The sequence below is a fragment of the Coptis chinensis genome, chromosome 8, assembly GCF_015680905.1.
Source record: "Coptis chinensis isolate HL-2020 chromosome 8, ASM1568090v1, whole genome shotgun sequence".
NCBI classification, from domain to species: domain Eukaryota; kingdom Viridiplantae; phylum Streptophyta; class Magnoliopsida; order Ranunculales; family Ranunculaceae; genus Coptis; species Coptis chinensis.
In genome coordinates, this window is record NC_141463.1 from 78,012,768 (window position 1) to 78,036,822 (window position 24,055).

A 24,055-nucleotide genomic window follows, 5' to 3' on the forward strand; every position below is an offset into this window, starting at 1 on the left:
TTAATTTCCATATCCTGTGAGAATCTAACCAAAAAGCCTAAAAATGTGTGATTTATGAGTAATGACACAGAGGAGTAGTTTTTCCGAATTGAGAAGTTCACGCGCCTACTTACTTGATCACTACCCGAATCCTAGGCGAGAATTTAGGCTTTCTTTGGATCGATATAGCCAAAAATTCGTACCTGTTAAATTTTTACTGCTAGTCGCCCCACTGAACCTTTCATTAACCCTTTCTATTTCACCAAAAAAATTCTTACCAATTTATTAACCACAAATAAATAAGCCCACCTAGATGATAAGTATGAGAAATAGGATGAAGTGTGGAAAAATAAAAAAAAAAAACTTGTCACAAATCAAAATCAGTTACCTGCTTCAGAAAGAAAAGAAAAAGAAAAATAGAAATATGTTTTCAAAAATCAAAAGAAAAATCAAAGTTAGAACTTCCTCCAAAATCAAATCAAAAGGGAATACAAAAGCTTAAAAAAGCTAAGTATGGAAAGTCATGTTAGAAGCAGGAAAGAAAATAAGGATTTTTCTAGTGTAAATATCTCGAAGACCTTATTCTCTCATACATATTATTTTTGAATTTTCCATTTTATTTTCTTCTACACTACCACCTAAGCCCCAAAACACCTAATAAAGACTTTTAGCTCAATTAAGAGTAGGATGGTGTGATAATAAGTAGTAGATGTGAATTCTCGACCTCGACTCCTCTGACTGTCATTGAGTATGTGAGAAAACGTATGCTCACTGCATACTGAAGTTAGCAAAACTTGAGTGGAAAAACATGAGAGAATTTGTGTTTCGACATATACATGTGAGAACCTACTTAAGGACGCTATCCAAAGGATCCAGAAACGACCTTGCTCGTACATTTCATTGTAAAGATCACTGCATGCATGTTCATATGTAGATGTTTTGATTATTGTATGTATATTAACTTGAATTTCAAAAGACTTAATCCTTATTCTCCCCTCCCTCTTAGTGAGATGTATAGATATCTGAGATTAATTAAGGGAACAAGCCTTTGTTACTAAGTTGTTATAGTATAGATGAAGTTGTGAGTATCTTATCTGGAAAACTCTCACGAGGCTATAACTCGTCCACTAGGGAATTCCAAGTGGTTTAAGGCCTTGTTGCATATGGTCAATGCAACCGCACTATGCAAAATTAGACTTAGTTTATGATAATACATTTTTGGCCACTTATCGTTTTAATGTTTCTTCTTTGTTTGAGGACAAGCAAAGTGTTGTTTGGGTGTGTAATCACCCAAAACTGTAATACTAAACCCCGTAGAGAAATAGCATTTTGGTTAATTATGTGTTTAATAATCATGAAATAATTATATTTTCGTATTTTTGCAGGTTTTCGCAGTTAACATGAATATAATGATAAAACATGCATCAAAGTACGGGAATACTGTGCATACTTGAAGTATTCCCACTCAGCCCAGTGAAGCCCAACAAAGCCTGACTAAAGTCGAAGATTCCAAAGGGACAAAACCAGTGCAGAACGGGACCACGTGTAAAGAAGCAGCAAACTTCCGAAGCTCACATCTTTCAAACTTGGACGCCGATTTCGGCAAATGAACTGCCAGAACGACGAGCTATACGCAAAGACATAAAGTTGTAAAAACGCCAAAATCCGGGCCAACACTAGACACAGCACGTGGACCCACTCTGCGAGCCTACAAGAAATAATGAGTCATCATGCATAGACAAGTGGTAAGTGATGGACACTTTTGTGACACCTTGCAAGAAAAGACAAGACAAGACAAGAAATTAAATACATGATTAGATTGTTGATTAGAAAAGGGTGAAAAAAGTTTGGATGTTTTGAAAAGAAAAAGACAAACTTTGTGAAAAAAAGTTTGGATGTTTTGAAAAAGGAAAAAGACAAACTTATAAATGTGGGAAGGTTTCACGTGAGATTCTCATAGGATATATATTTTGAATGTTGGAGAAAGGAGGGGGCTGTTCTTGCATTTCATTTTGGTTTTTACATTTTCATGCTTAATATTTTCTCATTTTGAAGCTTTTGTATTAGGTTGGTACAGGAAGATTTTATCTTATAATAAAATCTATTTTCTTCAAGTTCAAATTCCAGTTCTTCCTTCGGTTGCAAGACATAAAATCAATCCAAGGACCATGAGCTAAAACCCTCCCAATGGGTTAATGATGCTCATGTGAGGATCAGGCTGCAATTTAGTAGTCCAAAATCACTACTTAGGGAATAGGGTTTGATTATACATTCGGTCCCAAAATAACTGAGTCTGACCAAGTTTGGAGTGTTGATACTCCATATTAGTCTCGTACGAGACCCAGTTAACACTAGGTCAAGTCTCATGCGAGACCCTATGGTGGCCGTTAACCCTCTGGTTTGTCCAGCTGGTGTATACTTAAACAAGGAGTTGAAGTGATATTCCAAAGATGGAATGTTAATTCAACTCCTCATGCTAGTGAGATTAACTCAGAGATGAGTGCGTCTTACTAGGGATTGATACTCGACGCCGTTTCGGGTTTGTCTATAAACTCGAGACGGATTAGAGCTGTAGTGATAAGATACTCTAAAAAATTGTAATTGACCTTGCATGATTACGATTAACCTTCTTCTTGTATCTCTCTCTCTCTCTCTTTCTAGTTTATTAAGTAATCAATCTTTGTAATTCTAAGTTAACTTGCATTCCAAGTCTTAATTGAGCAACATAAGAAATAACAAAGTAAATCCTACTCACTAAATCCCTTGAAGCTGTAATTTCAGTTGTGAAATTTGCCTAGTCCTAAGGTTTGGACAATCCCTTACTCGATCTATGCTACCAACCCACGTGAGTAAGGTAACTTGACTAGTCGGACGATTTACGGACTTTGGACTCAAAAGAACAAACCTTAAATTACTGATTATCATAGACTTACTACTGTGACTCACTATTTGGATAACGTTGGTTTGCATTGCAATATATACAGACACATATCTCTATGTAAATCAATAGTTACCATTAGTAGGTCGATTAAGTAGGCCAAATTAGTAGGTTTGTGTATCATTACTACATTATTTTTTGCATTTTATTATTTTATTCGCATTTTACCTACTAATATATGAAGCAAAAGTATAAATGGCGGTCATAAGAAAACATCAAGAAAGAGATAAATAGTGGATGATTTGCATTAATTCATTTATATGCCTATTCAAATAACTAAAACAAAAACAAGTAATTCCCATTGCTTCAACTGGCGACTGATTATTTATTTATTTTGGCCTTTCAACTAACGCGCGTGTAGGCTCTCCCCAAAAACATATGCAACCAGTGTTTGCGGTAAATTGCTTGCAGCCTTGCACCATCTAAAGTAGGGCTGGAAATGGTACGGGTTTCAACCGAATCCGACCATATCCGAATCTATTTTACCGTATATGGTTTCTATGTTTGTGACTAGAATCCAACTCGAACCCGAACCATTTTAACAAGATTCATATTTTGATGCCTAAAAATTAATTTATATCTTACATTTATATATGAAAATCATTAAAATAATATATTTTTTGGTGTTTTTTAATGGATGGATATCTGAAATTCGACTCAAATCCGGATGGATCCTAATATGGTAAAGAGTTATGAGTGAGAATCCGATCCGAACCCGCTCCATTTCCAGCCCTAATCTAGAGGCTAGAGATGCTCTTATAACACCATTAGCTTGTGATTTGGGCCTAATTGGTGAAAAAAAACCCAAAATGCCTTATTAACAAAATGTTAATGGAGACTTTCTCTCAAAAGTCAAAACACCATTTTCATCTTTTTCAATCCTCAAAACACAAGAGTGACTCTCAAGGACAAAACGGACGCAAAAATCACTCCCAAACCCAAGCTTTTTAAATAATCAGCCACAAAGACCGGGTTAGGGTAAGTTCAATTTTACCCCAAATTTCCAGACAATATTTAAAACAATGATATTCAATCATCTGGAAACACGGGGTGAAACAGAACCCAATACCCTGTTATCAAACATGATATATATAAAAAAAAATTGAAATCAAAATAAAACTAAAAGGAACAACTCTTCATCACATTATTAAACTACAAAGAAACTAACCAACTTTATTACATCCATGCTCAAAAAACAAAACCGTACACGAGGAAAAACTTAAACCATAAGACTCCAAGAGCAACTCCAAATCACGTGTCCTCATCCACTGCACTCTACTATCTATGTTTCCAAGAACACACCCACGTTGCAAAACAAAACAAACATGGGTCAGCAAATTGAATTTGCTGGTATGAGTAAGACTAAATATAAAATAACAATACGTTCATATTTTTCGAATAAAGAAATATACAATTCAATCATTTCAACTTGGAAGACAAGTTAGTTCCGTATTTTCAAAATGTCATGTAGTTTCTTCGCAAGTAAAATTTTAACCCCCAATGTACATTTCCAAGAAATCTCAGATAACAGTATTCATCATGCTCACTTTCCAAAATAACTCACAATATAATTTTCACTTATATTCAACTTATTACATACACATATGATAACTTATTTAAATATGAGTTTGATATACTTTTTACCTTTAAGCCAACACGTTGTCTTAGGGTAGGACAATGTGCCTGCATAAAAAGTTAATAAGTCGTACTCTCTTGCAAAACAAAGTTAGATTTCCCAAACGTAATCATTTATAGTATACATCTATTTCACTCTCACTGCAACCATCATGGGTATATATAATATGACATAATATATAGCCAATATTAACTAACATTCATATCACACCACTATATCCATCATATCACACTAAACCAGATTCACAAAACTATACGCCCAGCAGCCGAACCCATGAGCAAAGTCGGCATGTAACTGTTTAATCTCATCTTAAAAAAAATGGCTTCACCTCGTATCTCAAACTGAACAAGTGGAAGAAACAAATAATAACATTTCATCATTAAACTTTGGAACAACAGAAGCATTATCTCAAATACGTAACTTAACAGACGTTGGTGCAATGACACGTCATCTCCATGAATGTATAGCTTATCAAAGAGGTATAGATCTTCAACTCCAAACTTTACTTTCATCAAAAACAGATGTTGAAAAGAAACTTAACAATTTATCCAAATCAGCCCAAGTATTAGAACTAGTTAAAATGGACTCAGACTCAATGTTAAGCAATGTGAAAACTACTTACAATTTAGCTGATCAAGTTAGTAGTAAAGTTAGAGAACTGGATTTAGCTCAATCTAGAGTTTCTACTACATTGTCTAGGATTGATGCTATTGTCGAACGGGGAAATTGCGTCGGGGTGAAAAAGGCCTTGGGTGCCGAGGATTTTGAGAATGCCGCGAGGTTTGTTAAGACATTTTTGGAGATTGATTCTAAGTATAAGGATTAGGGGTTGGTTGAACGAGAAGAGCTATTGAATTCGAAGAGAGTGTTAGAAGGAATTGTAAGGAAGAGATTAGGGGCTGCGGTGGATCAACGGGACCATTCGAGCATATTGAGGTTTGTTAAGTTGTTTTTGCCACTTGGGTTGGAGGAAGAAGGTTTGCAAGTTTATGTAGCTTATTTGAAGAAAGTTATTGCGATGAGATCTAGATTGGAGTATGAACATTTAGTTGAGGTTATGGAACAAGGGGGTCGTGGGAGTGAGGTGAATTTCATTGGGTGTTTGACGAATTTGTTTAGAGATATTGTTTTGGCTGTGGAAGAGAATGATGAGATTTTGAGAAGTCTTTGCGGTGAAGATGCTATTGCTTATGCGATTATTGAGCTTCAAGAGGAATGTGATTCGAGGGGTTCTCTTATTTTGAAGAAGTATATGGAGTACAGGAAATTGTCTAGATTGGCGTCCCATATTAATTCTTATAGTAAGAATTTGCTTTCCGTTGCAGTAGTGGAAGGACCAGATCCAAAAGAAATTGAGCGGTATCTTGATGAGATATTGTCGTTATGCACTTAATTGGGAGATGATTATACTGAATTCATGGTGTCCAAAAGTAGGGGATTGAGTTCTGTTGATCCAGAACTAGGACCATGAGCCACGAAAACTTTTAAAAGTGGTACTTTTAGCAGAGTGGTTCAGGATATTACTGGGTTTTATGTGATTCTGGAGGAATTCTTTATGGTGGAGAATGTGAGGAAGGCAATAAAGATCGATGAACATGTACCTGATAGCCTCACGACTTCTATGGTTGATGATGTGTTTTATGTACTTCAGAAATGCTGCAGAAGGGCCATCTCAACTTCAAATTCCAACTCAGTGCTTGCAGTGCTTAGTGGTGCAATGAATTTGTTGAGCAATGAGTATCAGGAGGCATTGCAACAGAAAATGACCGATGGAGCCAAGTAAGTTGTTCTTAGGTGGGGCAGGTGTCCAAAAGACTGGAATAGAGATTGCAACGGCTCTAAACAATATGGATGTCAGTGGCGAGTATGTTCTTAAGTTACGACATGAGATTGAGGAGCAGTGCGTAGAGGTATGTGCCTGATTCAATTTACATTATCCTTTCATTTTCATTTATGTATACACAAATTGTGTTATGCTACTGACTGAATTTAGTGAAGAATGCATGCGCTTAACTGATGATTTTGTTGAACATCCTTTCTTGTTTATCCTTAAGTGTGTTCTGCTAAGAAGGAATCAGCATATGGTATTTATGCCATTATATTGCAAAATGACAAATAAAACACAATTGCTTAATGTCTGTTTTTATGTAATTTATTGTAGTTTCATCATGTTATCCTGTTCCATTGTGAATAAATGATCTTATCATATTGATTTACGCCAATTTTATAAGTAATTGTCGTCAACTAGTGGCATTCTATCACCAATCAAATTATGCATCGTAAATGGTCTAGTAATGCTGTAGCATGTGATACTAGATATTAGTTTGGCCTGCATCTTTAGAGAATGGCCTCTTTGCTGATGAGAGAATTTAGACGCCTGATCCCGTCATGTGTGTTGCTATTAGTAAAAACTTATAATACTGTCTCCCTGTCTCCTAGATATAAGAGACTTTTGGGCGGCTTGCTGAAGTGAGTAAAATAGAATGTCATTGCTTGATTCTGCATAATGGCAGATGACAGTGAAAACCCACCCTGATCATAACCCACTTTGGTTCAAAATTGCTTGATAATAAACTATGCTATATAACTATATAAGCAATGGTAAGGGGGAAATGAAAATAAAGTAAATGTTCAAATGAGCTGATTTTTGCAAGGATGATCTCCATGGCAGGGAGATCATCTCCTCAAATAAGTAGCCCCTGATTCATGATCTACTTCCCTTTTGGGGTGGAGTGGTTCTACCCCTCCCATATATATGTTGCGAGATTTGGTTGAAGCATGTTTTGCGCAGGAGATTGAAATATTGTACTTAGAAACTGAAAATTTTGTATTTGTTATTTGTCTTTATACTCATTCCATGGTTTCACTAATTGGCGTCTTAAGATTGTTACTTATCCCCTATGTTGAACAGCATCAGTGATGGTTTTAGTAAAAGTTTATCATTTTTAATGGAGAAAGAAGTCTGGAGAGAAAAGAGAGGATACATAATAGATATTTGATCTGGGTTTTACATAATAGTATAACACATACCCAGTCCTTAAATTCCCTCAGGTGATGTCCTTTTAGAACTCAACCAATTTTGGATGCTTGATCTGCATTTCTCTGAATTGATTCTCAACTTCCTCGCTAATATTACATTTAGTAAAGAGCTTTTTGGCACTTCTACATAGCTTCCTAAATCCTATAAAAGTTGAAAGATTAATATAATAAATAATGGGAAATAATTAACTGACTGAAAAAATATAATTGAGGGTGTACTTATTGCAATGTTTGTGTGTTCTTCATTTTGCGTTGTTATTGAATGATTTTACATTCATTATACTATATTGGCCCTTAATGGTTTGGGAAATGATCGCGGGGAACATGCAATATTGCAATGTGTTATGTGCTATATGTTACATATTAATGTCTAGTTATGTGTTTGCTAGAGGGCCCCAACTTGCAACGTCTCTAAACAATATGGATGTCAGTGGCGAGTGTGTCCTTAAGTTACAACATGAGATTGAGGAGCAGTGTGTAGAGGTATGTGCCCGATTCGTTTTATATCATCCTTTCATTTTCATTTATGTATACACAAATTGTGTGATGCTACTGACTGAATTTGGTGAAGAATGCATGCGCTTTACTGATGAATTTCTTTAACATACTTTCTTATTTATTCTTAAATGTGTTCTTCTAAGAGGAAGCAGCATGTGGTATTTAGGCCAGTATATTGCAAAATGACAAGTGAATTTTTTTTGCTTAATGTCTGTCTTTTAATGAAAAGAAACAGAACTCAGACAGATGGTGGCTTTTACATCTGTGATATGTTCTTCTTTGTAGTTTCATCATGTTATCTAATCCACGCCGTTTTTATTTGTAGGTATGTAATGGTCGTCAACTAGTGGCATTTTATCACCAATCAAATAATATGTAATAAGTGGTCCAGTAACGTTGTCGCATGTGTTACTAGATATTGGTTAGGCCTGCATCTTTAGAAGATGTCCTCTTTGCTGGCTGATGAGAAAATTTAGATGCCCGAGCCCTTTATGTGTGTTGCTAGTAGTAAAAACCTATAATACTGTCTCCCAGATATAAGAGACCTTTGGTGGCTTGCTGAAGTGAGTAGACTAGATGTCATTGCTTGACTCTGCTTAATGGCAGATGCCAGTGAAGGCCCACTCCTGATCGTAAGCCACATTGGTTTAAAGTTGTTTGATGATAAACTATGCTATATCACTATATTAGCAATGGCTAAGGGGAAAATGAAAATAAAGGAAATATTCAAATGACCTGATTTTGCAAGGATGATCTCCATGGAAGGGAGACCATCTCCTCAAATAATTATCCCCTGATTCATGATCAAGTCCACTTTTGGGGTGGAGTGGCTCTACCCTACCCATATATGTTGCAAGAGTTGGTTGAAGCATGTTTTGGGAAGGAGATTGGAGTTATTATACTCTGAAAATAAAAACTTTGTATTTGTTGTTTGTCTTCATACTCACTTCAAGGTTTCACTAATTGGCGTATTCAGGTTACTTATCCCTGATGTTGAACAGCGTCAATAGTAATTTTGATGCTTGATCTGAATTATCTGAAACAATTCTCAACTTTCTCACCACCTTATTATATATTGCATGTAGGAAAGAGCTTTTTGGCACTTACTACACAACTTCCTAAAATCTGCAAAGGTTGAGAGATTAATATAATAAATAAGTAGCTGCATGAAAATTATAATTGAGGGTTTACTTACTGCCATGTTTGTGTGCTCATCGTTTTGCAACGTGATTGAAGGATTTTACATTCATTATAGGTCCTTAATAGTTTACGAAAGGACCGCGGAGACCATGCTATGTTTTACATATTAATGTCTAGTTATGTCTTGCTAAAGGGATTCAACTTGTAACTATGGAATGTCAAAGTCAAAGTACGTTCATAATCTGAAGACACCAACTCACTGCAAAATTTGATGGGATTCAACATCCATTTTGTTTTTATCTGATTGTGCGGGTATTCTAGCAATAGTGCCAAATAATGACGTTGCCAGTGAAAACCCACTCCTAATTGTAAGCCAGATTAGTGAGTAGACTAGAATGTCGGACCCTGCATAATGGCATTGCCAGTGAAAATTCACTCCTGGTTGTAAACCACATTAGCTTATAGTTGCTTGATAATAAACTCTCCTATATAAGTAATGATTTAGGGGGAAATGAAGCTTAGTATCGCCGATGTTGACCAGCCTTCACTGCTTCAATAAATAATTTTGAAGCTTGAACTGCATTTCTCTGCTTGATCATGGCATAATAGCTCTATGCACTTGTAGAATTCTAAATCCTTTTATTTTTTTGCTCGATAGTTCTAATTCATAATCAGAGGTGCTGCATGTTCTCTTTTGTTGGTTCCACTTGAAGAATATATTTTTAAGTCATAAGGTCTGGGAATGTTGTTGCCCACGAGTTAGAATGGAACATCTGCATTACATTTGGTCGTTTTAGTCTGTGATCAGCGATGACCTTGTTCTTGTTTTGATGTTATCGATACACTTGTGCTTGATTTATTAGTTTGTTGAACATACTTTGTCTTTCATCCTTAATTGTATTCTGCTGAGAAGGAAGAAAAATTTGGTATTTATTCTAGTAAGATTGCAAAATGACAAGTATTAAGAATTGTTTAATGCCTGTCTTTATGTTGCCTTTTACAGATTTACATCTTTGAGTATAACATTTTTTGGTGGTTCATTATAATATTTGATTTACACCATATATACTTGTAATGATTGTCAACTAGTGGCATCTTATCACCTATCAAAAATATACAACTAGCAGTTCCTTCTCAACTGTTACAAGAGATTTGATGATAAATTTTAAACGCCTGACTGCCTGAGTGCCTGACCACTTCATGTGTTGCAAGTTATGAAAATCTAATACTGCCAGTTTGCCACTCAGATACATTGAAAAGAAGACCTCTGGGCAATTGGGCGGCTTGCTTAAGTGAGTATACTAGAATGTCATTGCTCCGCTTTGCAGAATGACATTTCCAGTGAAAACTGACTTATTGGTTCATACTTGCTTGATCATAACCAATGATTAACGGGGAAATGAAAAAGGAAATTTTCTAATGAGCTGATTTTTGGCAAGGATGATCTTTACGGTAGGGAGATCATCTCCACAGATAGATAGCATTGCTTCATGATGTAGTTCCACTTTCGGAGTGAAGTGGCTGTAACCCTCCCATATATATATGTTGCAAGATTTTTATGTTTTCAGAAGGAGATTTAAGTTAGTAGTCTACTTAAAATACTTTTAGGTTAATATTCCACAAAGTTTGTATTTGTTGTTTGTGGCTCTTTGAGATAGTCACTACCGCCAAGGTTGAACATTCTTCAATGTTTCAATAGTACTTTTAATGCTTGAACCATAGTTCTCTCAAACGGTTCTCAACTTCCTCACCACTTTGGTAATATCATTTAAAGTAAAGAGCCTCTGAGGCACTTTTAGTGTTCCACGCCTAACTTCCCATATTCTGCTAACACCAAAAAATTGTAATCAGAGGTGTACTTATTGTAATCTTTGTGTGTTCATCATTTTGCATCGTATTGAGGTCCTTAGTGGTTCAGTGGTTTATGTTTTGTATAATCCTGTTTTCGTTTTGATATAATAGATTTTTTTTTTTTTGGTAAAATATAATAGAAAATTTTATTGATATCCTGCTTTACTTTCGTTCTTAATCAGTTCTGCACTATTATCCTTAGGCATTCCCAGCACCGGCTGGCGGAGAGATGGTTAAATCTTGTTTATCGGGGTGACATGAACAACAGTTTCAAGCAACTCTTGAATGCTGGGATGGAGCTTGTGACCGCTGTGACACCCCGCATCCGTCCGGTGTTGGACAGCGTAGGAATTATCAGCTATGAGTTGTCTGAAGCTGAATATGCAGAGAATGAAGTGAACGATCCATGGGTTCAGAAGCTCCTCCATGCAGTTGAGGCAAATGCATCATGGCTCCAACCTATTATGACAACCAACCACTTCGATTCATTTGTTCACGTTGTTATCGACTTCATCATAAAAAGACTAGAAGTTATCATGATTCAGAAGAAGTTCAGTCAAACTTGGTGGCTTGCAACTCAACAGAGATGTACGTGCACTGGTCAGCCATTTCTCCAGTATGACCCAAAGGACTGTCAGAGACAAGTTCACTGCCTCACTCAAATGGCAACTGTCCTTAACTTGGACATGAGTTCGATAACTTCCAACCTCATTTCAACATCTCAGAAAGACCACAAGGAACATTCATACGTGTCGGTTCGTCATCACACAACGGTGATTTTAATTACATAGTAACTAAACTTTACTATTCCAAGTTAAAAATACAAGAGATTAGTAAATGGCTAAATTTTACACCTACACGTACAAACAAAGTTAAGCGTATGAGTGAAGAGATTACAGAAGGGGAGTTTGGGAGTGGGAATTGGTTTAATAATGTACTTGTGGGGGCTTGTTGTTATGTTATAATACTTGTGGGGGCTTCTTGTTATGTTATAATGAGGAAGGATAAGTTGTCTTTATCAATGGTGGAAGTCGCGGTCGTTATTGGGTGTGCATTACACAAGCTAGGTAGCATGGTTGTTAGAGTTACTCGGTATTTGGAACTAGAGTTACCTGAGTATTCTATTGTTTCGTCGTTTGAATGTTGCGGTTGAGAATATAGTGAAGAATGCACCTGGTATTATTCAGAGAGAAAATGTTGCTAATATTGATTGGGAAGATTTTATTATTGAAACTCTCCTCCTCCATCATGTGAAGGAGGAAATAGAACAAGGTCATTATAAGAGGATGCTAGACCTGTATGTCTTTGATTCCGAGAGAACTTGTAAGCTATTTGGCAGAAAGAAGATGAACAATATCGGTGATCAGAAGAAAAGGAACAAGATGAGTATAGTCTCAAATAGCAGTCTCATGTTGAAGGTATGTCGTTTTGCAGATTTTACATTGAAGCTTAGGAATCAAGTAATATTTTTTAACACTTTTTTGTTTGTACAATGTTAAAAGGTTCTGATATACAATGTAAAATTTTGAGCTCATGAAATTCATCTTCATTTTCATGTTTTGAGTGAGTTTATGCAATTTTGTTTTGGCTTATTCGTGTTTCATACTGCCCATTTTACTTTTTAGTAGTTTTTGTTAAATTAATATCCCGTCTCAAGTGCTATGCACGTGCACAAGTAGTTATTGCTCGATGTTTGGTGATGGGCTTTTTTGTGACTTTAGGACCAGGGCATTATCCAACCAAAAAAAAAAACAAATTAAAACTTTAGGACCACAATTCTTCTTCTTCTTTGATGTGTACGGTTTTCAATTGGGTTATGGCTTATGGGTGAGTTCACTTAAGAGTGACATTGGTTTAGCACGTGTTTGTTTTGAAACTTTTGCGATATTATTATTTGAGGGTTCATTGAGATTATTGAGATTTGGGTTTATGTGAAAATTTTCATTCAAAAAAATCAACCCTTGGTTTGAGGGGTGTGGATTTGGTGCACATTAAGTGCAGTTGACTTTTGGTACATTAAAGAAAAGAGTTCGTCTACCCGAGGATATCCTCATAGGGATGCCAGCCGAGCGGTCCGAAAATCAAAAACAAATCTATATTCTCTCTCTACTTTTTTGTTTTTGATTTTCGGATCATTGGATCTCAGATCCAACGGTCTCAGAACACTCATCTATATAGAGATATCCTCGTGGTAGCCCAGATCTAAAGAAAATGCCTATTTGGATTTTGGAATACGTGGATTGGATTTAGAAGAATTGGTTAATTGGATTTGACGAGGAAAATGAAATGACTGATGATGAGGTCCAGCAAATCCAAATTATATGGACCTCGATATACTAGGATCCAGGCCCATTTTACTAGGATGTACCAACAAATTAAACAATTTAGGACGGCTCTTCATTTATTCCTTTGGTGCGTTGACATCTTCATTTGTTTCAACAACAATTGATCGCAAAAGCGTATGGCAGCAGCAACTTAATTTGTATATTACATATACCATAATGGAAAAGGGTGTCCAAAGATGGATAGTAGATATATCAGTGTGGAATCCATCTCGTGAAGAGTTCTCTTTCATATTATCAATACTACCTCAGCATGAGCACTCTTCTATAACCAGGTTTGTTCATTTGAATGATAGGAAAAGAGCACTTGTTAGTAGATGGCTTCAGTATAGTTTAGTGCATGAAGTTATGAACATTCCTTTCGACAAAATAGTAATCAAGAGAACACTTGAAGGAAAGCCTTATTTAGATCAAACCAATATAGGTAATGTAGAATATGCGAATTTTAACTTTAATGTATCACATGATGGGGACTACGTCGGAATAGTTTCTGAACCATTTTACATTGTGGGATTGGATATTGTTTCTCTTGTAGTGCCTAGGCAAGAAAGCGCGCTCGAGTTTGTTAAAAACTTTTCAGCACATTTTACGAGTAATGAATGGGAGAACACTGTTAGTGCTGGGACTTGTGAAGACATTTTGTCGCAGTTCTGTAAGTATTGGTGTTTAAAGGAGGCGTTTATTAAGGCTATAGGAGCTGGATTAGGGTATAAATTAGACAGATTGGAGTTTGGACATGATGATTGGACTAATGTATCCTGTCATATTGATGGCATGGAATTGAAAGAATGGGAGTTTTCGATTTCTGAGATGGGAAAAGGTCATTGGGTTTCCATTGCAAGGGGTCATCCAAAAGACGCTGTGGAGAGCTATAAGACAACTCTATCCGCGCCCGATTTTGAAGAAACGAGTAGTGCTTCTTCAAGTGTTCAGTTTACGACATGTTTTGAGCTGCGTACAGTGCAGCAACTAGTTCCAGTTCCGTTCAGAGAAAGCCATAGCAAGTATCACTGACAAACTATCCGCACCTGATTTTGAAGAAACGAATTAGTGTTCACATGTTTTGAGCTGCGTACAGTGCAGCAACTAGTTCCAGTTCCGTTCAGAGAAAGCCATAACAATTATCACTGACAAAGTTACAATAGAGATCTCACAAATAAGTGAGCATCATATCTGAAGCTTGCTAGAGAAAGACTTGACTTGATTTGGCAACAATGTTAATTATAGGAACCTGGCATGGCATGGAAGATTTCATTTCTAATGAAGTGAGCTCTGTACTAGGAATATCATACTTTGTAATAAAGAGAAAAACTAATGGATTTGTACTAAAACTGCTCCCTTTGGAGGCCTATGAAATATTATAAAGCCATGCTTACAATACAACTGTACATTACATTACGAAATTCAGCAGTACATTAAGCGTTTTTCTCCACCAAGAAGCATTGCAGATCCCTTCATGATGTAACAATCCATTTTGCGTCATAGCAAGTTGCTGTCTTGCTTTTACATTTCAATTGTCAGTCAGTCAGTCAGTCAGTCAAACCCTTGCGAAGAGTGTGGAGGGAAGTTTTGTTAGATTTGTGAAGACTGAAGAGTGCAGGCTGGCACAAAACAAATGTGTTTCGTCAACTCTTGATTACAAGCTCTGTAGAAATCATTCATCTATTTTGAGCCAATGCATGCTAGTCACTATTGTGTTCTGCAACATCTTGCATTCACTTTTGATGAACTGATGCATCTTTCACCTCTGTGCATTAAAAATGAAGCTTACCTACTGGGGGGATTTTTTTTTAAGGAAATGTGCAGAATAACAGCATTGAAAGGTCTATTAGCAAGGCTATAAACAAAACATTAAGGAGTGAAGACTTTCGACCAAAAGAATTGCACAGATGGTACACTTGAAACAGCTTGAAGATCCACAATTTCATAACTGATTATCAAGATTGTATATTCTTATAAGCTAGTTATCACATGTTTACAGTTAAAACTTGGATAATAGAGCATCACATGTGATTAATACCAAACACATATCACGAGGCAGACACAAAATTGTTGGTCTGATGCTCGCACTTACACACCATTTGTATAAACGTACCTTGTAGAAACTTTACTCTCTAAAAGCTTCTTCAAGAACTTCCTAAATCTCGCCTCTGTACATGCCATGAAAGGCATGATCTCCAAATAGGAAGAGAGAACTAGAACTTCATAAGGACACAAATCTTTCAGAATTATGGGGTCGCGATCATAATCCTGCTTATTTAAATTATATCAGTAGTATGAAAGGAAAAATACAGCTGCGAGTCAAATTTGATACTTGAGGAAAGACATAAATGAAAGAAAGGGTATGGAAACTCTTTCTCAAAATGAAAAATAAAGTAGGTCAACAAAGACTTCTTATTTTCATAAAGCTACTTAGGTGTTCCAGGGTCTACTCACCTTCTCTGTCACCACAACAACAGGCTTGAGACCAAACTCATCATGAAGCTTTCCTAGTCTTTCTGTGATAATCTCAACGTCCTACAAAGATCACAAAGAAACTGAAGCTTGAGATAATATTAGATTCATGTAATGAGAAGGCCTACAGCTCCTTTGATGCATCATCAGTGTGTAATATGAAAGTTTCCACAAAAACTAATCGGAAATCATTGGTCATAAAACCATGAAAGTGTGTCCCTGCCACAGATACAGACATCAAATACAAAAGACAGAATGACTCACCTTGGCTTGAAAAAAATGATGGTCACTGAAGTCCAATCGATCAACATACAATGGTCCTAACTGCAGCAAGTAACTTTAAGGTCAGCATCTCTCTGATATTGCTAAGTATGAAAGAACAAAAGAATATCCTCAACGAAAAAGAAAGGGGAGAATTTCCGAGGAAGAGAAGAAGTACCTCTCCCTCCCCACCTACACTCCCCCAAGCACAGAGTCCCCTGGACTCTGGGGCTTACTGTGCGAGTGTGTGGTGCATAAACAAAGACAGAAAACCTAGTCCCCCAAGAATCTCACACTCCTCCAAGGAAACAGTGGCAGGTGATATTGTGGCAGTCACAATCATAGAAGTACTGCCAAGCTACACTTTTTAAGGTCATTCCAAATGATTGTGCCATTATTGTTTATGAATCAAGGAAAATAGGCACCAAAACCATTATTTTGTTGATGAACCAAAGCTTAGTAAAGTAAGTGATCTGTACAGTGAGTATTTTGCAGCCCAAATTTAACAAAATGACTGCTATATCTAGGATATTCCCATATATCAATCTAAGGTAACTCCTAAAAAGCAAATACAGTACTGGCCATTGCATCTCAACCACATCACTGATTCAAAACTCATCGAATTAAAAACTATCAGACAAGATATTGACTAATTATATATAAGCGCCATGATATATTTATATATATATTTTTTTTAAAAATGGTGAAAGAAGAAGAGACACCTTTTCAATCCGCCGAATAAATGCATCTGCGGAACCAATGGCAGAAACACATAATGCAATCTTATTATGTACCACATTTAAAGGCAATTTGGAATAACAGTTGTCGACTACAAAGAAGCATGAAGGAGACAAGGTAGTGAAGAAAATGGGAAGTCCTTCATTCACTTCATGTATCATAAACTCAATAAGCTTCAGCTCCTTATCCGATATCTACATGAAATAAAGCAAAAAAACTAAGAACAAAAGAAAACATAGAACCAAAGGAAAGAATACAGCAGCGTTCAATTTAGACAAATTTTTGCTATTTCAACACCTTTAAAAAATGCAAAATGCACAAAAGAGAAAAACAAAAATAAAAATAATTTAGGATCGGAGCTCATGTTACATAAACATATTTCATTGTGGTATTCAGCAGATATTAATGCTGCATTATTCTTCTTACCAAAAATCTAAACCAAAAGTCCACCACAATTTACCAAGAAAGAATGTAAGCCTATACAACTGACCATGTGATTGAAATGTCAAACTTTATTTACAAGCACAGAATCACCAAAAGTTGAATTATTTAATCTTAGCAGGAATATGGAGTTACTGTACAAAGATGAGAGCACACAAAGAAACAAGCTTCAAGGATCCAATTATACATACCATATCTGCGTGATGGATTACTGCAACATCTGCTCGATCAAGTGCAGCCAACGGTTCTCGTAGAGGTCCAAGTGGAAGCAATTGATTGTTCCCCCATGGCTTCATCCCATTTACCATCACAATTTCCACGTCACGATACAAACTCCAGTGCTGTCTTGTTCATAACCACAAAGTAGTACAAGAAGTCAATAACCCCTAGATGAACAAGAATACCATGTATCCTGATTCAAGTATTCAATAGCTAAAGAAAAGAGCAGATAACCTGCATTCCATCATCAAGAATTATAGCACCAATATTTTCTGAATACGAACTACTTTCCAGTTCCTGGTTTGTGCAAAGCTTCTCGATCCATTTACAATTACGTGGATCCAGATAACCATATTGTTCAAAAAAGCAAGCAGCAGTAGCAGATCGATTAGCACCCACACCAATCTTTGCAGATGTTGCGGAAAGACGCCTTTGAAGCATTTTAGCTTCATCCCCACCGGCATAACCCTGCAAGAGAAAGAAACCTTCAGCACCAGCCCATCCACATTCTTCCCAGGCAAATAAGCTTATCCAAAAACCAGAATAGTAATTATGGAAACTGATTGATATTAACTAAAAAGCCAGCACTTTGGGAAATTTTCATATAAGTTAATGTGAAAAACAGACTTTCAGTCCTTAACTCCAAATAGGCATAGACCTGCTCTTGGAAGTACCTAACTCTTTTGAGGGTATCCAAATTCCATGGGAGCCATTTTTGGCTCTAAGGGAACACGGTCTGAAGGCAGATTGACCATGGAGTAATTATACTCCCCTAGGCGCCACTAGCAAGTTTTGATCTCACAAACACCTACATGTAGTAGGGCTGCACAAACACTGAGACACAGGTTCATATTCTAAAGCCTTCTAATCCCACAAATCAAGAAAGGGAACAAAAATTTATCCCTCTAGCCCAAAAAATCAAACACATACTCAAATTCAAACCAACAAAAGCTTCAATCTAACTTGTCACAAACTTCCCCAACACATTAATAGGCAAACAAACATATCTAAACACATAGTAATTATCTAAAAACATTAAATTGAACAACCCCAGTGCATTACATTCAAGAAAAAACTCACTCTAGTAAGAATGAGAGGAGAAACTCCAGCTTGATGAAACAAAAGAGCCAAAAACTCAACCATAGGTGTCTTTCCATTTCCACCCCAAGTCAAATTACCAACACTTATAACTGGAACAGGTAACCTGACAATACATTTTCAACACAGTCAATAATCACAGTAAACTTCAGTTCAAAGTTAAGTAAAAGAGTTTAAAAAAAAAGGGCGGGGTACCTTTGTTTTTTGAAGAGACCAAAGTGGTAGAGATTGTGACGAAGCGAGAGAACAAGTTTGTAGAGTGAAGAAACAGTGTAGAGAAATGGGATTAGTGAACGTTGGAGAAGTGGAAGGTTTGAGAAGTTTTGAGGTGAAGTATAAGCTATTTGGTTTACTAGTCTTTTAGTGCGTTCCATTTTTTTTTTTAATTTGAAAAATAACCAAGTAAGAACATTATATATATGCATGCCTCTTCCAATGGGGTGCGGCATTGGTTTTCGTCCCAGTTTTTGGATTTTTAATGTTTAATGTGGGGGTCAAATTAAAGGGCTGTGATATATAAAATTATAAAACCCTAATCAATTTTTTGTTTGAAAAAATTGCAATTCAACTCAAAATAAACTAGACTCTTTTAATGCAAATTTCTTTTGGGGAAAAACAAAAGACAATACAAATAAGATTCATTATACATGTTGGAACAAGATTTGTAAACCTAAATCTTGTTGTGGACTTGGAATCAGACTTACTTCTCACCACAATACTGCTTTACAAACAAAGTTATTCTGGAGAATAGTAAAAGAATTGGACAAACCATAGGCCTCTAAAGAAATATGCAGGAGGGAAACTAATCATTTTAGTTAAATGTCCAAGAGGCGCCTCAAAGATCTAGAGAGGTATTATCAATGCAAGAGATGAAATCCTCCCTTAGTTATGCTGGCACATTGGATAAGGAAATGAAATAGACATATGGATGGATCCCTGGATACCTACTTTGCCAAACAAAAAACCTTTTGGCCCCCGCCATTAAATAACCCTTACAAGAGAGTAGCCAATCTAATAGACTCGGAAAACCGCACATGGAAAACAAATATTCTGGATAGGCTTTTTCTTCCTAACATTGTGAGGAAAATTTTGAAAATATCACTCAGTCAGAATGAACATGGAGACATCATCAGATGGATGAAAGAGCAAAATGGGGAACTAAGCGTAAAATCTGTCTACAAATACCTCAGCTCAAAGACAGACGAAAACGAGCATAATTTGCACCTCTGGAAACAAATATGGAATACGGATACAACAGAAAGAGTCAAGTTGTTCCTCTTGAAGCTGTCACAAACAGCCTTCCCACAAGAGAGAACTTGAGGAATAAGACTATTACTAACTCTACAACTTGCTCGCGCTGCAATAACCAAGTGGAATCTACTTCTCATGAGTTTTTCCATTGCAATATGCTAAGGCATATTTGGTATGCTTCTAAACTTTCCATTAGAACGGACCACTGGAACCAAACTGATTCAATCAGTACTATTATTAGTATTATTTGCTCTAACCTACACGATAAAACCATTTTATGGAACACTATAAGTAATTTCGCCACTATTATGTTTTTCATTTGGATTAGTATAAATGACATTGTTTTCAATCAAAAACATACAAATGTTTTCAACATTATACGTAGAGCTACAACTTTCATTACAAATAATGAAAAATCTTTCTCCAAAAATAACCATTTACATATATGGCCACAAATAAACAACAATTGGTACTAGCTCACCACAGATGCCTCTTGGGATTGTAACACAAACCAAGTGGGAATAGGTTTTTCCTTATGGAATAACTTTGGTTACTGTATTATAAGACCAATTTGAAATTTGTCACATTCACATGTGAAAGAATCTATCACATACTATTTGCAAAGGAAATCCAAATCTCACCTAAAAATAATAATTGCAAGAAACATAATGTATAGTTATAAAGAAAAAAAAAATTACCCGAATTGGTTAACTTAAGAGCTTGATTCTGCACAATCAAATCTTGCTCTCAACCTGCAGTTTGCGGAGTCAAGTAGTAAGGAAGGTTGTTGTTGAAGTAAATATGGAGAGCATGAAATTGAAGAAAAAAATACCCAAATTGGTTAACCTGCAGGAGAAGGTGGTATATTAGAATGGGAAAAGACTAACAACCACGAATGAAAAGACTTCTAATCAAACTAATAAGAAGCAATGTTTGTGGGGCTCAAGCAAAATAGGTAACAACAATGGAAAAGCTTATGGCGATATCATGTTAGTGTACGGTGTAGTAACCTAGAACCTTGCATTTGATGAGGATAACCTTGAGATGCCTAGACTACTTGTAGTAAGGTAATCACCATTCCTTATACATGTTCCCATGCCTCAGTCCAACTAATGCTCCTAATTAAACACATAATAATAACATAATATTTTGAAGGAGAAAGTTTTCAAAATATAAGGTACTCATTTTTCTCAAACAATTGCTATCATAAGTTGAACACCAAGAATGAATGTATGGTATGACAAACAAACACATATGCAAGGGAAGAAACAAAATATGGATTCTACATTAACCTAAAAACGATGGAAACTAACTTACAAAGTGAGGCATTTTTATCAAACAATGTGAGTATCTCAAAGATATAACGTGTGAATGCAACCTTTAGCTAGGATTCAGGATACCAATAGAATTTTATAATCATCAATGCTTTTTAATAATGGCGAGAAGTAAACCATGAGCAAAACAAAACAACCTACTAAAACAACAACTCATGCCGGTTTAAAGAAGGTCTTTGAATCGATGAGCCAATGAGAATGGTACTCATTTAACTTACTTCCAAATTTCCAATAAAGGTGAAACAACCACAAAGAAAATATTGTTCCAAGTATAAAGGTAAACTTGTAATGCGCATAAATGCCTCAAAGACAAAAGCTCCATAGACCTCGCCGTAAATAAACCCGTTGGCTTACCACCAATGAGACCATGTCCATAACGTTTTGACGAAACTCTTAAGTAGGGTGTCAAGTTGACTACATGCATGGCTGGTATCTTGAATCAGCCGAGTCTCCAAAGATATAGATTTCTTGAACTAAGTCTTCCTAAACCACCACCAAAACAGATGAAACAAAGACTACCCATTGAAGGATTTAAGTAAGGGGATGGACATTAATACTTATTTCTCTCATATAATATATTTGTTTTACCGCAAGGTGACTATGATTGATAAGAACCCTTACAAAGGAATCATATTCTTCCCAAACCAAGATCTGCTCATAAGTATCACCATGTCTTTTAATAATTGTTAGCAAGCTCCTTATAAGATTCCCATTGATGGCCTTCAGTCTTTAAGAGATAAAGTTAACATATGAGATTCTAATGTAAAAGACAACACAAAGGGTTTGAAAACAAACAAATCACCTTAATTCATTTGTTTTCCCACTTTCTGCATGCTATGGTTAGGGGGGGTGGTCTTACTCTTACAACAGACTTGCTTGGCTTGCAACTACATATTCCTACTACACAACCCAAAGATGAAACCGTCATCAGTTTTTGTTTGATGTACTTAGGCTTAATGTCATTGCAATGACATGTCAAATTCATTCAACACAATAACACCTAACTCATATCGGGTTCTACATGCTTTCTCTAGATTGAAGTTATACACAAAGAAAACCAAATTTATAGAAACATAGAGAGATAGGGCGGAGAGATCATAGCTTGAGCAGAGAGATTGTACTTCATTAGATGTATTTACTTGCTAGAAAGGTATGACCATGTATGTGTGGAAGGTGCAGTGTGCATTGAAGATCATGTTTTGCAAATAGAATAAATAAGGCACTAAGCCAGTAAGGTCATTTACCAATTCAAAGATCGCCAAAAATTATAACGACTTTGTTTGTTATGCTCAAGTAGGTTGCGCACGAAAGAACGTATCAAACGGATTAAGACAAATTAAATAAACAAAACATACATTCAGCCACATTAACAAACAAATTATTAAAATGAAATAGAAAGTATTTTTATTGGTAAACCATTATTTCCAAATATTTCCAATCAAATTGCACATAAACATTGCCCATAATAAAAAGATCAAACTACTTACCCGGTCATAAAATTGAAGACAACCACTATTCATTCAACGATTCTTGCTATATACCATATGAAACTGCTGAACAAACTGTCATAGCACACCTAGTTAGTCATCCATCTGCATCCAAATGGAAAAGTAAAACTGTTGTGAATATATAAGTGCGGAAACAACGTTACCCACAAAAAACGGATCAATCCTACACAAAGATCGATCCTTCACACTAGACAAGACTTCAACACCCTCCAAGCAATATCCCAACACTTCTCAATATCAAATAACAAGCATATAAAGTAAAACAATTAATGTAAAGGAAGAACAAACCACAAGACGAGATATATCGTGGTTCGGCAATTTGCCTACTTCCACACTGCGAGTTCCAAGCTTTACTAGATGTCTTGAGTAACAGATTACAAGTCTCTCAATTCACTCACAAAGAATGAACACTCAACTCACAAAGAATTGCTCTCTTATAATCTCTCTCTTTCTTGGTTTTGGAAAAGTTAGTTTTTCCAAAAACCGATTTTGTTTTTATACCAAAAACCAAAATCGCGATTCTTTATGTGAAGCCCAAAAAAAATGACTCGAAGGGGTGGAAGTGTGGCGCTTCTTCCGAAGCGCTGGTCGCTAAAACATCTTGGACCATGAGCTGGTCGATTCCTTACTCCCGAAGGCGGCCTCTGAATGTAAAAAAGAGTAAAACTTCGTTTTTTTTTTCTCTACATTTCTCCACCTCGGTGAGGTTTTAACACATAAAACCAAGCCCGAACACATCCAAAGAAGATCACATCCGGTAAGAACACCTCCAAAGAAGGAAGACTTCGCGAAATAACCGCCCGGAAGGGCTATGCCCACCACGGGGCTCTTTCAAACATGTAGGATTTGGAGCAAGTCCAAACGGTGTTGGAACTTAACTCCGGTGACAACTTTCGTCGACAAGATATCGCGGGGGTTGTCATGGGTGTCTACTTTCTCAAGTGCTACATCATCATCCTCAACGACATCCCGTATAAAGTGATAACGGACATCAATATGCTTGGTTCGACCATGATGAACTTGATTCTTCGCCAAATGAATAGCACTCTGACTATCACAATACACAAAGAACATTACGCTTCAATACCCAAATCATCTAGAAGACCTCGAAGCCATAGTGCCTCTTTCATCGCCTCGCCATCGCCATATACTCGCCTCGGTAGTAGATAGAGCAAGCAAGCGTAGCTGTAGCATAGACCTCCAACTAACCGGTGCACCATGCATCATAAACACATAACCGGAGTCGATCGTCGTCTATCTAGATCACCGCATAATCGGAATCCACAAACCCACTGACATAACAAGTGCCTCCACCATAAGCTAATCCC

The 24,055-nt window shown here is 36.4% G+C and overlaps 2 protein-coding genes and 1 pseudogene across 5 annotated transcripts; 2 read left to right on the forward strand and 1 right to left on the reverse strand.

The window, feature by feature from the left end:
- Positions 1 to 4,819: 4,819 nt before the first annotated feature.
- LOC147483227 (conserved oligomeric Golgi complex subunit 4-like) lies at positions 4,820 to 12,638 on the forward strand (annotated as a pseudogene). The gene is made up of 2 exons (XR_015204129.1): positions 4,820 to 6,463; positions 11,284 to 12,638. The product of XR_015204129.1 is annotated as a conserved oligomeric Golgi complex subunit 4-like (transcript).
- Positions 12,639 to 13,381: 743 nt separating this feature from the next.
- Positions 13,382 to 14,855, forward strand: LOC147483228 (uncharacterized). The gene has a single exon (XM_086576677.1). It carries the CDS (start codon positions 13,403 to 13,405, stop codon positions 14,435 to 14,437), a length of 1,035 nt encoding a protein of 344 aa, XP_086432803.1. The 5' UTR covers positions 13,382 to 13,402; the 3' UTR covers positions 14,438 to 14,855.
- A 134-nt stretch (positions 14,856 to 14,989) lies between these two features.
- LPXK (tetraacyldisaccharide 4'-kinase family protein) lies at positions 14,990 to 19,346 on the reverse strand. 3 transcript variants are annotated; one of them, XM_086576673.1, is made up of 9 exons: positions 18,830 to 19,346; positions 18,617 to 18,740; positions 17,771 to 18,004; positions 17,509 to 17,658; positions 16,861 to 17,070; positions 16,142 to 16,201; positions 15,860 to 15,940; positions 15,519 to 15,673; positions 14,990 to 15,170 (listed from the first exon to the last, which is right to left on the reverse strand). In XM_086576673.1, exons 1-9 carry the CDS (start codon positions 19,081 to 19,083, stop codon positions 15,113 to 15,115), a joined length of 1,326 nt encoding a protein of 441 aa, XP_086432799.1. In that variant the 5' UTR covers positions 19,084 to 19,346; the 3' UTR covers positions 14,990 to 15,112. The 3 variants fall into 3 exon arrangements, with proteins under 3 accessions (XP_086432799.1, XP_086432801.1, XP_086432800.1); XM_086576675.1 differs by having other exon boundaries at positions 14,990 to 15,194; positions 18,830 to 19,343; XM_086576674.1 differs by having other exon boundaries at positions 14,990 to 15,197; positions 18,830 to 19,343.
- Positions 19,347 to 24,055: the final 4,709 nt, after the last annotated feature.

Excerpts from the sequence above, each read along its gene's own strand:
- LOC147483228 (XM_086576677.1), top strand. The coding sequence starts at position 13,403 with ATGGACCTCGATATACTAGGATCCAGGCCCATTTTACTAGGATGTACC.
- LPXK (XM_086576673.1), bottom strand. The coding sequence starts at position 19,083 with ATGCCGCACCCCATTGGAAGAGGCATGCATATATATAATGTTCTTACT. Across the intron at positions 17,659-17,770 it reads TTCTTGATGATGGAATGCAG|CACTGGAGTTTGTATCGTGA; the intron begins GTTATCTGCTCT and ends TGAACAAGACAG. Across the intron at positions 15,171-15,518 it reads GAGAGTAAAGTTTCTACAAG|AGGTGAAAGATGCATCAGTT; the intron begins GTACGTTTATAC and ends TTTAATGCACAG.